Here is a 14,646-nt window from a genome sequence, read left to right as displayed (position 1 = left end):
TTCTGAAGGCAAGGAGAGGTCGTTTTTGTACGAAGTTATTTGTACAACTCTACTTCATGACCAAACAGAAGACTTGAAAGAGAATTAATAACTGACCGACAGTGAGAGAATTCCAAACTTTGGATACAGAAGGGTAGCTAGCTATCTAGATAGCTAGGTGAAAAGCTTATTCTTCGAGTTTCTCTAACCAAAAAACAAAAGAAAGAAAGAAAAGAAAGAAGGAAAGGAGCTTATTATTCACATTCTAATGCCCACTTTCGCTATGAGAAAGATGGGTGGATATTTGTTGATGGCTGCCTCTATCATTGCATTGGAACCGACCCACCAGCAGCCAACACTTCTTGCTCCAGCTGCAGTAGTAGTAGTAGTCAAGCAAAATCAAATGGCAAAAGCAAAACTAAGCATTGGATCATGACACTGAATTAGAAGCTGATGATGAGTTATACGTACACACACAACCATTAATAGACACTCACTTTGAAGAGAGTTTCTAGCTTGTTCTTCACAAGAGAGTATTCAGTCTTCACTTGTTGCAGACATTGCAGGCACCTGCATTGATAAATTAAGAGTGGTGGAAATGAAGCTATTTTTGGAGCAGATAAATTAAGATTCTTGTTAATGATGATGATGATGATGGGATCTCGTCTTCAAGCTTTCTGAGGAAACTCACCCTTCAACATTCTGCCCCTCACATAAGTTGCGGAAGAAAATGCACACCTTTTGAACTCTTTGTGCTCCAATACTATCATCATTAACCCAAGAACCATATAATTAATGAATGAATATAGGGGAAAGAGAAAAGCCAGTTGCGGCATATATAATGGTTTTTATTTCTTTTTGTTTTTATTTTTGGGTCAAGGGTAAACTCACGATTACACGCACAGTATAATATATATATCATGTATATATTTTACCTGGAGCTGCTGCCCTTCAACTGGTGAACATGGGCATCCAGCTTTCTGAAATCTACAGTGGGCTGATCCCTTGAAGTGAGGGAAAAAAACAGTTGAATAATTAATGAGATAAGTTGGAAGAAGAAAACAAAAACAGAAGAAAGGGAAACCATAGAAGAAGAGAACACATAGGTCCAAGTTCTTACAGCGCTCTGGTCAGTTCACTGAGAAGCCTCTCGGAATCTTCAAAGAAGAGGGACACCACCTCAACAACAAAATCTGGGTTGCTCTCATCTTGCAGTTGCTGAATCTGAGTGAACTGCTCATCAAGAAATCCCTAATTCTCATACAAGGAGAAGAAGAAAAAGAAAACCCACCATCAGGACCAAATTCATCATCAACCCAAAACAGGAGAGATTTTCTTTTAATATAGATATATGGTGACCTCATTGTACAAGGAGGCTGTGTAGTCAGCTAACTGTCTTTGCAACTGAGCCACACCATCCATTGAATTGCAGCCTTGTGGAGACTCAAAATCTATAGCTTTTATCAGCTTGCAGATCTTTCTTTCTTGTCTCACTTGATCCTTCGACACTTCTCAATGAATTGTTACCTTGGAAAGCTTGAGAAGAGTTTGATGAATCCAATATATGGCTATAATAGGCACATGATATGTGTGTGTGTGTATAAATATATGTATATGAGAGAGAGAGAGAGAGAGAGAGAGACCTCTCTTGATAGGTGGCTGGCTCTATTTCTTGGCCTGCGCTGGCAGTCCCAACCCATCATGTTTATGGGAAACTAAAAGATAAAAAAAGAAAGAAAGAAAAAAGAAAAGAATTATGAAGTTCAAAAGGGTCTCACAAGATCCAAAATCAGAAGCCATGTTCAATTCACCTTCCCCATCTCTTTCTTTCTGTAATTATTATCTCTCCCTCCCTCCCTCCCTCCCTGTATCTCATATTTTATTATGATCATCAGCTTTGGATTTTCTTTGTTGTTCTTCTCTAAGATGCTAACGTGTCAGTGGGGGCTGCTAAGCTCACAGCTAGGTGCGGTTCTAGTGACTTCACCTCACTCCACATATCCCTCTACATCCATGCCTCTTATCTTCCATAAATTAATAGTTAATCCATTTGATTCCATTTGTTAATTAGTAGTTAATCCACATCTCTTATCTCATGATTATTGTTTGTTAATTAGTGTGGACCTCTGGTTGGTTGCTTGCTTGGTAGAGAAGGTTTCATTAGTTGACAACTCAAAATTAAGCCACAAGAAATTTGGTAAAGAGATGAATTAGACTATCGAATAGTTGTGAAATATTAGATAAATGAATGTAGCTTTTTAATAATTTTGAAGTTATTATTTTGTACGTCAGTATCAGACATACAGATAAGTCTCAAGCCTTTCTTGGTGCAATGCTGCATGAATCTTGATTAGGCCATAACACGAACTCCCTTTGTAACTTTCAAGCGTTGTCAAGTGAAATGACCATAGTCCAATCCTTACACACATAACAGCGAAAATTGCATGCCAAGCATGAGTTGTGTAGCTGTCACATGCCCAAAGTTTCATCAAAATCTTCTCTCTGTGCCGGCACCAAGTTCGAGGCTTGGTGCATCGGGCTTGGTGCCAGCATGGGGCAATTAAAAGATTTTTTTATTTTTTTGATTTGGAGTGTTAAATATTTGACAAGAGATGTCACTCAAATACATTAAATTCTTGGTGATGCATTGACGTTAAATGTATGGAATCTTATCAAATTGAGGAAAATATAATTGTAAGTGAGACCTGTCCAATTGTTCTTGGAAGTAATTTTCTGGGCTTAGAGGATAATGTGGGAAGATGCTAAGACTGCACAAACGTCCAAAAATTCTGATGTGAAAACACAACCCCATGTTCTGAAAGCTTGTGGACACGCCATTAATAAAAAAGTACAAGTGAATAGGTTATACGTTTTCTATGGTGTTATATTTAAATCTATAAATTAATCTAAAATATGATAATTAATTGGGCTAATTGTAGATGGGCCAACTTTGGTGAAGAATTTGAGAAGATGGGCCATGCAATGGCTGACCCTCACGTTGCCGACCACGCATGCAGGACACAGTGGGCATTGTTGAGACCAACCCCCTCAAATAGTCAATCATAAAAGCTGTACAAATTTGTCACTTCTTTCCCAATCTGCCTGGATTGAAAGAAAGAAAGAAAGTGAATGGAAGTGGAAGTACGAAAGGAAAATTAAGAAGAAGGGACTCGTTATAGAATAGAGAGTCTCATGTACTGAAAATACTTCTAAATAAGAGAGAGAGAGAGAGAGAGAGGGAGTAAAATATTTTTACCTTTTTATGTATATGATCAGTAGGGGTTGTTGGTTTTGATGGCAAATTCTAGTTGAGAGTGTTTTCACTCTTTCAAGTGGATGAATTGGAAGTAAAGTGGGAAGTGAAGGTTAATGTTGTGGAGAAATAGAAATTTTGATGAAACTAAAAAGGTGATTGATGGAGTGGGGGTGGGGGGTGGAGGGCCCACCCTGTTTAAACAAGCCCATGCGCTGTGATAGGAAGGGCATCTTGGCTTTATTTTCTCTTCTTTTGGGCAGGTTATGGATTGGGTCTGGGTGACAGAAGAAGAGTAGAATGTGTATATATAATATAATATATATATATATGTGTGTGTGTGTGTGTAGGTATCCAAGGAGGTGACAATGGAGAGGTAGGGAGTAGGGACAACATGAGCATTTCTGGGCCAATGAACCTTGTACCAATACATTTGGCACGTCAAGACAAGACAAAACGCCCAAAACTGGATCCATTTTCAAAGGGTATCCTAAGCACCCATCCTCTATAGGCATTTCAAAAAAATAAAACAAAAAGAGAAAGTTGATGTCCCAAATCCTATTTCTTAAAATCATGATGATTTTTTTTTATGTAAAATATTATTAAAATAATGTGACAAAAATTATGATTCCATGTAATAATATCCATTTTGTATACAAAAGTTTTATTTATAATATACCAAAAAGAAAACTGTTGGAAAATGGACCTGTAGACAAAAACGACTTGAAGTTGAAGAGCAAGAATTATTATATTAATTTAAGATTATTGTAACTTGTAAACCTTAAAAATAAAATCATAAATAAAAAAAAAGTAGCTACATTAAGAGGACTATCAGTATTACCCAAATTCATCATGTCCAGTGCATTCAAATGCTGAAACCCCTATTGAAATGGGAAGTGCATTCTGAAGCAGAATAAGCTAATGGTCTATTCGTTTTTCTTTTTCCAATTTTATTTAACTTTTTCTTCCCTTTGATGAACAATATTGTTACATAGCATAGAGAGAGAGAGAGAGAGAGAGAGAGCCACACAAATCAGACGTATCACAAATTCTAATATACAACATGTACATGAGAATTAGTAGGGGAATGAAGCCGGGCGTTTTGAATCCAGCAACACTTGGGGCCAACAAAAGAATGAGAATAGGTGATGCTAAATATTGCGGCAACTAGTCAGTGGCAAATGGATAAACAGACAGCAAACATAGCTTGCAGTGGGTGGGTGAGAAATCCGATCACACTTAAATGCATTGAGCCGGCTCCCTATACAACCCCTTTGCTGAAACATTTGGAGCAGAAGACTTGAAGGCGGGGACAAATCAGCCTGCAAAAATAGACGCACGGTCCAATTAACTTGATACATAGAGTCAGTCGGCACGCTCATTAGACCACATTGTACAAGTAGTTGAATGGAAGAAATTCACAGCAAAAACAGCAGTACCAAACATGGCAAACAGCAAAAACATTGTTCCAAGACACCGTAAGCAAATGCTCTGATATGTTAATATGGTAGTTGTTGAAAGAGATTTCCTACAAATCCAAAGAGGTTCTGTTTCTTTAAACTTGGGAATTCATCTCATGTTCCTTGTCACTTAGTTGGATCTTAAATTTTCAAAGAGAAGGCACAAAATGGAACGCATGAAGAAATAAAGAGATTTCTAACAACAAATCACTACTTGTGATTAACTTTCCTTTTTGCAACTAAGCTTAGAAAATTAAATCGTACACGTTTGGACCAACTATGCGAAGCAGGCCAGTAAAACCCCATCATGGGAGATTAACTAGTGCCTGAGATCACTATTAGTCAACCATGAATAGGCATCACAGAGGATAAGACTTGGCACTGGCACACAAGGGTGGCCCAATTTTCCACACTGTGGACCTCTTGCTAACCAAACAAACACTAACAAAATTCTCAGAGAAATTCACGGTTTTCCAGTTTAATGCCCGACAGATTATTTATCCTCTCTAATCCCATACAATGAACAGCGGCAGCCTTAAGGATCAAAGGCACGAGCCTTTAGTCACTTTCACTCATGCAATTTAGCATTCAAGTAACAATACCCAAAGAAAAAATAGACAAGAAAACAAGAAAAAATTATATAATTCTGCACTTCTGTTGGGTACATGTACAGGATCCTTCATTTGCTCAGTTGCTCAGCCAGCTATTAATCATTCGGCATGTAAATAGAAATATGTTTTGTAAATAATTGTGTCAAGAGCTGCTCTCAGCCAAAATGTGTTGCAGCACCCTGGAACAATTCAAATATATAAAAAGAAATTTAAAAAAATTATATGTAACTATGTAAGCACATGCCTCCCCTACAACCAGGCTGGATATATTTATTTTATATGCATCTTACAATATCCAAAGAGAAAGCAAGGTTTAGGGTTTAGGGAAGAATGAGCATTGCATGCATCCAAGAATAATCACTCAATAATATCAAGACGAGAAGAACCAAGAAGCATTATAACAGCAGTAAAAGAATCATACTTGTGAAAACTAAACCTTAGATAATTTCGTTCAGATTTCCTACCTTCTTCTGAAAAGGCAAATACACCTCCAAGCATGCCATCATTGTCCCCATCTTCCTCAGATTTATCCTTATCACAAGGACTATTAGTGCTGTCAACATCAGTAACAACTCCTGTTAATTCTGGACATTCATCATGAGCTGATGGGTTACAATATCCCTCTTCAAAATATTGCCCAAACTCTAGTGGGTCATGCATATCTTCATGCACTAGCCCCTCATCAATAATATTCATACTCAAATCAGACCGGTTTGAACTGGCGTTTGAAACTTCACTGGTCACAACACTACTTGAAGACTGAACCTCTCTGGCTATAGTTCCTTCAGTAGAAAGTGCACCAGTGTTTGGCAAAGGAGCATTTATGGCATAGCTTTCTTCAAAAGAAGGCATGCTAGTTGCAGATTGCTCATGAGACTTTGATAAATCAGCTTGTTTGAAAGACCTTTGATTCACTGGAGGAGACGATGACATATCATTTTGTCCTTTTAACCCTTCATTCTCATTTGCAGTTAAGACAAGTTGAGGATAAGACCTCAAACCGTCCACTTGATCTAAGCTATTTACTGCTGCGGGTATATCTAACAACCCTGGTGGAAAAGTAATGATGTTAATAATTATGCCTAGTTTTAACATCAGTACATGATATGCAAGGGGTGCTTGCAACCAAAAAATCATCTTATCAATACCTGAATTTTCAAAAGAGTTAGGAGAGACCAGCTTAGTATGGGAAACTGTAAGTTCACCTGAAAGCTTCCCTTTAACACTTTGTGAAGTAGAAGGTAAAGTCGAATACCTCCCACCAGACAGGCCCCTGCAAAATAAGACAAAAGCACATAATAACACCAAACAAAATATGGGTCATAACAAAAGGAAAACCTTGTAAAGAAAGAACAAAAATGGAGACCCTTTGCCCCGCGCGGGGGGGCGGGGGCCGACCACATTGCATTGTTTCCCACTTCCATTTTGCACATTCTGAACACTGATTTATACATAAAGAACTTATAATTCAGCTTGCATCTTTCTCCAAACAAACAGAAAGCAACATGAAAATGGTTATTTTCCCTGCATATACTTCTCAGCCAAATCCCAAGTTCTCACGGAGGCTTTGGCCATAAACTCTACCAATGGAGGGGGAAGACTCCTAGAACTTCCCATCTGAGAAACTCAAGGCACTGCAATACACATTTATTTGAAAGTCCAGGACTCCAGAGTGGATGTTCATCCAGCTGACTGTCTCCGTCTCTTTCTACAGAATTTAAAGGCACAGATCATCTCCAACAATGAATCCACAACCACTAACTATGGTAGAACTTTGAAAATAAAGGGTCCAAAGAATCACAAAAATAGAACTTTAACTGTTCACTAACAAGTTCATCAAAAATGAAAGCAAACATAAGATGGATTACACCACCATAATATGAACTGGTCACCAATTCCATGTCTCGTGTTACTACAAACCACCTAGAGTCTGTGGAAACCATACTACTAACATGGATGTTTAATTTTAATTCCTTGTACAGAAATATAAAACCAAACACTCACTACTGCTTTCTTAAGCAAGTAATATTAGCATCATCCACAGTACATGTTATCACTTGTTCCAAAAGCTTAAAATGCTGGGAAAAGGGCACAAGAATGTATATCAAACTTTTCAGCACTCCCCCTCAGGTTTAACTTGCACGTAGATATACCGGATGAAATTGATATAAACAAAAATGCAAAACAAACACTGACTTTCTGAAACCAAAGCCTAATTCCTTATTGATCATCAAGTCATTTAAAAACTTAAGCCATTAGAGAGTGGGATAACTCTCTCTCTCATAGTATTTTTTTTGTCTCAACAATTTTACATGGAACCAGAGCAAGAAAAGTTCCTGCATTCAGACCTTTTCACCAACCTGATATTTAAATAGTTGCACGATTTTTGTCCCAATTATTCAATGAAATCCAGAAACAGGAGGGGGCCATACTGAGAGTAAAGATAATAAAATAAGAATGAATTTGCCCCTTTCTCTAATAGCTTAAACTTTTTTAGATGAGTTTCTGTTGGTCAATAACATAAAATCTACCTTTATTTGTAATACAACATAAGAAGATAGAAGGAAAATAAATATAGAAGGGCAGGGATCTAATACAACAAACCATGTTGCCGTGTGAAATTCAAGAGAAAGATGAAAGCAGCCATCCACGACTATTTCTAGAATGTTAGGGTTTTTTAGAAATTTCTAAATTCCGTAGTTTCCTAATTCTGTTTTTGGATGGTTTCCTAATTTCAAATTAGGACACTTTCCTAATGTGTCTTGTTGTAATCTTTCCTTCTTGTAATCCTTCCTAAGTTGTAAATATTCAACCCTATAACTAGAGTTGTATGTTAATGAAATTCTATAAGGTTTTCCATTCATTCTTACATGGTATCATAGCCTTGCTTCTAAATTTGTTCCAGCCTTCATTGCACTCCAGCACTTTGTGCTCCTTTCTGGCCTTCATTTCCATCCCTCGGCCATTAGTGACCTTAACTCTGCCTTCATTGCACTATCCTTCTCCATCTACCTCACCAAATATGTCTGAAATTTCCGAGATTGCTCCATCTATGACCTCAGGAGAGTATTCATTTGATACTCCAGTGGGAGGTCTACCTACCAGCAATCTACCCGGGATGCATCAATCTTACCATTGGATGGACAAAATTACCTACAATGGGCTCAGTTGGTGAAGACCTTCCTAAAAGGAAGAGGAAAGCTAAGTCATTTAACGGCTCCAAGCCCCAAGGCATCAGATCTCGGATTCCCAGCTTGGGATATAGAAGATTTCATGATCATGTCATGGTTGTGGAATGTGATGTAGCCAGGGGTTAGTAAAAACTATATGTTTTTGTCCGCTGCTAAAGACATTTGGGAGACAGTTAGGTGTTACTTATTCTAAAGTCTAGGATGCTTCAATTATTTTTGAAATTAAGATGAAATTGAGTATTACAACAAGATGAATGGGTATTGGTTGGAACTTGACCACTACCAAGACATTAAAATGGTATGTGGTGAAGATGCAACCACCCTTAATTTTATACTTGAAAGGGATAGAATTGTGGAGTTCTTGGCCCAACTCAATGCAGAGTATGACCAAGTGAGGGTTCAAGTCCTCAGAAGAGAAAAGTTTCCATCTCTCGATGAAGTCTTTTATGTTGTTCTAAGTGAGGAGAATAGGAGAATAACCATGCTGGGTGAGACCAGTTTTGAAGGTCAGCCATGTTACTAATAAAGGAGAAGGATCAAAGTTCAGACCCCAACAAGGGAAGTCTGATGGGTCATCCAAGTCACAAGGGAAAGAAGGTTTGTGGTGCCCCTACTGTAAAAACCTAAACATACTCAGGAGACTTGCTTTAAGTTGCATGGGAAGGAGATTGTGCTGTAAAAATTAGGGGGGGGTTAGAAATTTACCCTCTAGGAATCAAGCCTATCTTTCCAACAAACAAGAAGAGGTTATGGAGAAGGTAGAATCTGTGGTTGGACCAGAGCTCAACTAGCTAAATGCTGATGAAATCAGCAAATTAAGGTGTTCCTGAAAACCATCCAGGATGGATCACGCTCTCTTGACCAATAAGGTAACCTTCAAGGTAGCAGCTTTCATTCTAATTCTCTTATTGCCTCAAAAACCACTAAGATGACATATGGATTCTATACGCAGGAGCTAAAGACCACATGTCCCATAATCTCATTATTTTTGACACATAAACCTCTTGAAACTCCTAAACAGATCATCATTGCCAATGGGACATCGATTCCTGTAAAGAGTCAGGGCAAGGTCACTCTTAGCCCTACTCTTCCTGTCAAACAGGTTTTGCATGTTCCTAACTTGTCAACCAACTTGATTTATGTCCATCAAATTACTAAGAATCTCAATTGTCGTATTATTTTTTCCTCTCATACTTGTGACCGTCAAGAAATAGACATGGGGAGGATGATTGGTGCTACTAAGGAATGGAATGGGTTGTATGTTCTAAAAAGGAAGAATTTGTTGCCTAAAGGGATTCAACCAAAGCTAGCCTGCACATCTCAGTCTCCTATAGCCCTTACACACATTGGCTTCATCACTATAGGTATCGGCGGGGAAACCCTCTTTTTCCATTACTGAAAACTATATTCCCTGATTTATTCAAACATTTAGATCCTAGTACTTTGCATTGTGATGTATGTAAAATTTCAAAGCATCATCGAGTCACCTATCCTATTAGCAATAAACTGTCTTCTCATCCTTTTGCATTAATTCATTCTAATGTTTGGGGGGCCATCTAGGATTCTCAATTGTTCTAGAGCTAGATGGTTCATCTCTTTTATAGATGATTGCACTAGAATGACTTGGGTATTTCTTCTAAAGGACAAGGTTGTTATTAGTATTGTTTTACCTCACTTTTATACAATGATTTTGACTCGATTTGGCTCTCCTATTCAAAAATTTAGGACAGATAATGTAAGGGATTATTTTAACCATCACTTGCATCAATTTTTCTAGCAAAAAGGGGTTATCCATGAGTTTTCCTACATCAACATGTCACGAACCTAGGGTTCGTGATAGGTTAAAGAGGAATTGGGGAATGAAATCAGAATTGTAGTAGGGGGAAATGGGGCAGAAATGGGGGGAGAAATCAGTAGAAAGGGAGAGAGTAACAGAGAGAAATGAGAGGGAGAATTGGAGAGAAACTTAGAGAGGAAAATAGAGATTCAATATCAATTTTTCAGCATACCTCCCCTCCATTTACATCAGCCTTATATAGGCATATTTGTCCCCTAACAGCCTTGCACATGCAGCCATGTGCACCTAACTAATTGCTAGAATATCCCTAACAAACTATTCTACCCTATTACAATAATACCCTTTTATTACTCATAGGGTCATGACAATTCCCCCCTCCATAAGAGAGTTCTTGTCCTCAAGAACTTGCCGCAAGTAGCCATTGCTCTTCATCCAATTCTAACCTTCTCTATGCGAATAATCCTCCTTTCTTTCTTTCTACTTCTAGGTCTCTTCTTCTTCATTCTTAGGTTTTCAAGATCAATTCCAAGTATGAATTGGCCCATAATTTCAATAGAGAAAACTTCATTACCATCCAAAACAAGTAAGAAGGACAGATCTTCAGCCATTGTTGCTGCTACTCTATCCCCATTCAACCCACAGCCAGTGTTCTAAAAGGCGCTAGGCGCTAGTCGGGCGCCAGGCTAGGGCCTAGCGCCTAGAGCGCCTAGGCGGGGCCTAGGCGGAGCTTAAGAAAACTGTTGTTTTTTTTATTTTTTAAACTTTGTGATATAATTTGATGTTATTTTTAACTAAATCAAGGTTGAAAAATATTAATAATGCAACATAAACCAATAATATATAGAATTAAGCATGAGAAATAAATTATTGTAATTAATAAATAACATTTTAATTAGTCATACAATCAATACTATAAGCAAACAGCTAAGTGGATTTTTTGGAAATATTATAGAATATATATAATTAATAATAAAACTAAATATAAATCTATAATTATATATAAATATTAAATAGAAAAGAAAAATAAAATAAAATAAAAAACAAAAAACAAAAACGAAGCAAATGCCCCAATAACCACACAGAGAGACGGGGAGAGAGAGAGAGAGAGAGAGGTTACAACAGATGGAGCTTGCTGCAGCGGAGATGGAGCTCGACGGCGAGGACGGGGGCGGCGACGATGACGCTGAGGACGACGAGGACGCGACAGATAAGAGGCGGTGACGATGAAGCTTGGCGGCGAGGATCGAGCTGGACGCAGCGACAGCAGTGAGCTACTGGCGGGCCGATGAAGCTTGGCGGTGTTGAGGCGACAGCGTTGAGGCGGCGACAGCGTTCAGGTGAGAAGAGAGAAATAGGGAGATGTTGAGAGGTTCGATTTAATGATTTAGCAAAAAAAACCCTAAAAATGGCTGAGCCAACGAGTTGGGCACCAAGGCGCGCAGGCCGACTAGGCGCCGCCTGGGCTGCCTAGGCACCCAAGCCGGCCGATTACTCGGGTCGGCGCCTAGGAGGCCCGACTAGGGCAATTTCGGGGCGGCCAGCGGCCGCCTAGGCCGATTTTTAGAACACTGCCCACAGCCATGTTTTGCTGCAGAAATATCAACAGCAGCCTCAAAATGCAGCAATGGAGGTTTGTATTCTTTCCTTGAATACTCATACCAAGGCTATTTGTGAGCATTAACATTAGGAGCTGCTGCAACTTCACTTCCAGCCAACGATTGCTCAATAATTGACACCTGGCCAAGTGTTTCAGCACTAGTAAGAGTGCTTGAGAGGCTGTCAATTGATTGAGTGTCATCCTCCAATCCCTTTTCCTCACTTTTTTCTTCCTCCTCCTCTTCCCCTTCTTCCTTAAAGTTGGACTGCTCTTGCTGCAGAATTCCAAAAACATCACCATCGAGAACTTCTCTTCCAAGGGAATCAGTGTGTTCTTTTAATTCTCCTTTTGCCCACACACCTTGTACCGAACCCCCGCAAAGTCTGCTATTGCTGCCAGCATTGTCATTATCGTCACTTTTCTTGTCCATTCCACCTAGGCCGACATACTTCTTCCACTCCGTATTGGAGGTAGGCAGTGAATCTGCTTCTTGCCTCCTAAATTTCTCCTTCGGCTGCTCCATTTTAAGGAATTCATCTTTGTTAAAACTGCCGTGATAATCATCAAAGTATTCCACCGGAAAGTTGTAATGATACTTCTTAATAAGTATCATCGCAAATTCTTGCAACTTCTCGCGAAACATTCGACCGAATTCCTTGCATTCTTCATCAAACCCACTGCTGGTTCCTTTGTCCAATTGGTTGATCCCCTTCTTATGTTCCTTGTTGCTGCCAACTGAAAATGCAGCATTCTTTGGCTGCCATTGAGGCTCCATTCCAGCTGAAAATGAAGCATTCTTTTGCTGCAATTTAGGGCTCATTTGCTCCATGTATGCACTGCTCCCCTTGGCTGCCTTTGTTTCCCTTTGCTCACAGCCTCTCCTAACTTCATGAGTAGGACACCCCACTGAAAATGCAGCCTTCTTTGGCTGCCATTGAGTCTCCCATGGCCTCATGTACGCACTGCTTGCCTTGGCAGAACTTTCACTAGCAGAACGAGACACAGGCCAAGAATTTGGAGCGCTGTCCACCCTGCTTCGCCCCCCAAATTCAAACGTCTGAACGGAGGGTTGCTCTCTCTCTTGGAATTTAATCATGTCAGCTGGCAATAGACTAAACAGATCGAACTTTACCTGGCTACGTTGCCGACGATGTCCGCCTCCCAAACTCCAACCCACAATGCTATGACAGTCGTCTATCAACCAGACATCGGAATCAATTTCCAAAAATCAGCCTTCTGGAAATCAGCCTGTTTCTACTTCCATTATCCGTAGAAGTATATAATTACCGGAGCTGAAATCACAACCAAAGCGACTCACGATCACTTATGTCCACGGTCACTGTCAAAATCGCCTTCAATTATGACTCAAAATTCCTCCAAGTCGGCTCGCCTCAAACGGAATCCGCAGAGATTTGGGTTAGCTTCGCCTCCCTTGCTCAATTGTGCTGCAATTAACAGAATTCTCCAGAATTGAGAATTTGATGGCTGCAGTATTTTAGGAATTGGCTTCCAATTCCGCCAAATCTGCTTCGGCTTGCTGACCCACACTACCCAACCTCTGAAATAGCCGCAATCCACCTGCTCTTCTACTTCACAACAATCACCCAGGACTAGCGATTGCCTCACCACAGCTAGCGATCTTCAGTCCTCTAGCAAAATGAACCGCTAAGCAACGGATCAGATTCCACCTTCTTGTTCGCCTGTTGCAGAAGTCCCTACACTCGCCTCGCCTCGCCTCCTGATCGACTACAGCAACTCGGAAAACAATAGCGATTCACCCTACTATTCCACCTTCAATAGTCGTTCCGATTCCGATCCAATACCTGCTGCACCACTCTGATTTGACTTCAGATTCAACTCGGTATCACCGTCGACACTCTCCTAGCTTGTGTCGTCTTCAATTCCGAGCAAGATTTATTAAAATTCGTTGCCGTTCGTCAACATCTTGCCTCGCCCATTTCGAATCTATTGCTGGATCACCTTCGATGGACTCCAATTGCGAAGGCTCCTCAGTTCGCGTTGCCTCTGATGCTGTCCGCGTCGCCAACTTCAGCGGATCTCCCGTACCAGTCGTTCTCTCTAGTCGCGAATCCTCCTCTGGTTCTTCCTACCCACTGGTCGCGTTTGGTAATGGTCGCGACACCTTCCTCGCCCCTGTTGTCAACTCCAGCGGAGCTCCTGTAACCTGTCTTCCGCTTCAATCGCACACGCCTAAGCCGTCTGCTTCACCTTCGACGGATTCATGCTCGCCTTGGAGAGTCGCCACACTCCCAAGTCCAAATCGCGACCTCCTGGCTGTTCGCATCAACACCAGCGGACTCGCTATCACCTCGGAACTTTTGCCTATTCCGTTTAATGACTGAAATTGATTTCAGCAGCCTTCGAAACGAATCGGAACCACCGCCAAGAACTGTTGCTCTGCTTCGACTCTAGCTGGTTAGCACTCTGGACTTTGAATCCAGCGACCCGGGTTCGAATCCCAGTGGGACCTCCAAATCGGATCGGACACTATTAAATTTACAAACTCACAGCCGAGGACGACTGCTCTGATACCATTTGTCACGAACCTAGGGTTCGTGATAGGTTAAAGAGGAATTGGGGAATGAAATCAGAATTGTAGTAGGAGGAAATGGGGCAGAAATGGGGGGAGAAATCAGTAGAAAGGGAGAGAGTAACAGAGAGAAATGAGAAGGAGAATTGGAGAGAAACTTAGAGAGGAAAATAGAGATTCAATATCAATTTTTCAGCATACCTCCT

The 14,646-nt window shown here is 40.2% G+C and overlaps 2 protein-coding genes across 3 annotated transcripts in view; both read right to left on the bottom strand.

Moving 5' to 3' along the window:
* On the bottom strand, nt 1-1,800 carry LOC127801256 (histidine-containing phosphotransfer protein 1-like). Its single transcript, XM_052336196.1, has 6 exons — nt 1,339-1,800; nt 1,100-1,230; nt 915-983; nt 671-742; nt 477-549; nt 1-350 (listed from the first exon to the last, which is right to left on the bottom strand). Exons 1-6 carry the CDS (start codon nt 1,399-1,401, stop codon nt 303-305), a joined length of 456 nt encoding a protein of 151 aa, XP_052192156.1. The 5' UTR covers nt 1,402-1,800; the 3' UTR covers nt 1-302.
* A 2,346-nt stretch (nt 1,801-4,146) lies between these two features.
* LOC127801334 (autophagy-related protein 18h) overlaps nt 4,147-14,646 on the bottom strand; it is a 43,238-nt gene continuing 32,738 nt past the window's right edge. Inside the window, exons 7-9 of one of the 2 annotated variants that reach the window (XM_052336340.1) lie at nt 6,452-6,576; nt 5,768-6,352; nt 4,147-4,554 (exon numbers count right to left, since the gene is read on the bottom strand). In XM_052336340.1, the coding sequence (XP_052192300.1) occupies nt 4,550-4,554; nt 5,768-6,352; nt 6,452-6,576 (715 nt within the window). In that variant the 3' untranslated portion in view covers nt 4,147-4,549. Of the gene's footprint in view, nt 4,555-4,871; nt 5,483-5,767; nt 6,353-6,451; nt 6,577-14,646 lie in introns of those variants that run through there. The other variant, XM_052336339.1, reaches the window with a different exon arrangement.

The sequence above is a fragment of the Diospyros lotus genome, chromosome 5, assembly GCF_014633365.1.
Source record: "Diospyros lotus cultivar Yz01 chromosome 5, ASM1463336v1, whole genome shotgun sequence".
Lineage (NCBI taxonomy): Eukaryota > Viridiplantae > Streptophyta > Magnoliopsida > Ericales > Ebenaceae > Diospyros > Diospyros lotus.
Note: the sequence above shows the minus strand (reverse complement) of the source record. Positions and strands in the feature narration are given on the sequence as shown.

Coding starts and splice junctions, on each gene's coding strand:
- LOC127801256 (XM_052336196.1), bottom strand. CDS start 1,401: ATGGATGGTGTGGCTCAGTTGCAAAGACAGTTAGCTGACTACACAGCC. Junction 984..1,099: donor AGTGAACTGACCAGAGCGCT/GTAAGAACTTGG, acceptor CCTCACTTCAAG/GGATCAGCCCACTGTAGATT. Junction 550..670: donor GAGGGGCAGAATGTTGAAGG/GTGAGTTTCCTC, acceptor TTATCAATGCAG/GTGCCTGCAATGTCTGCAAC.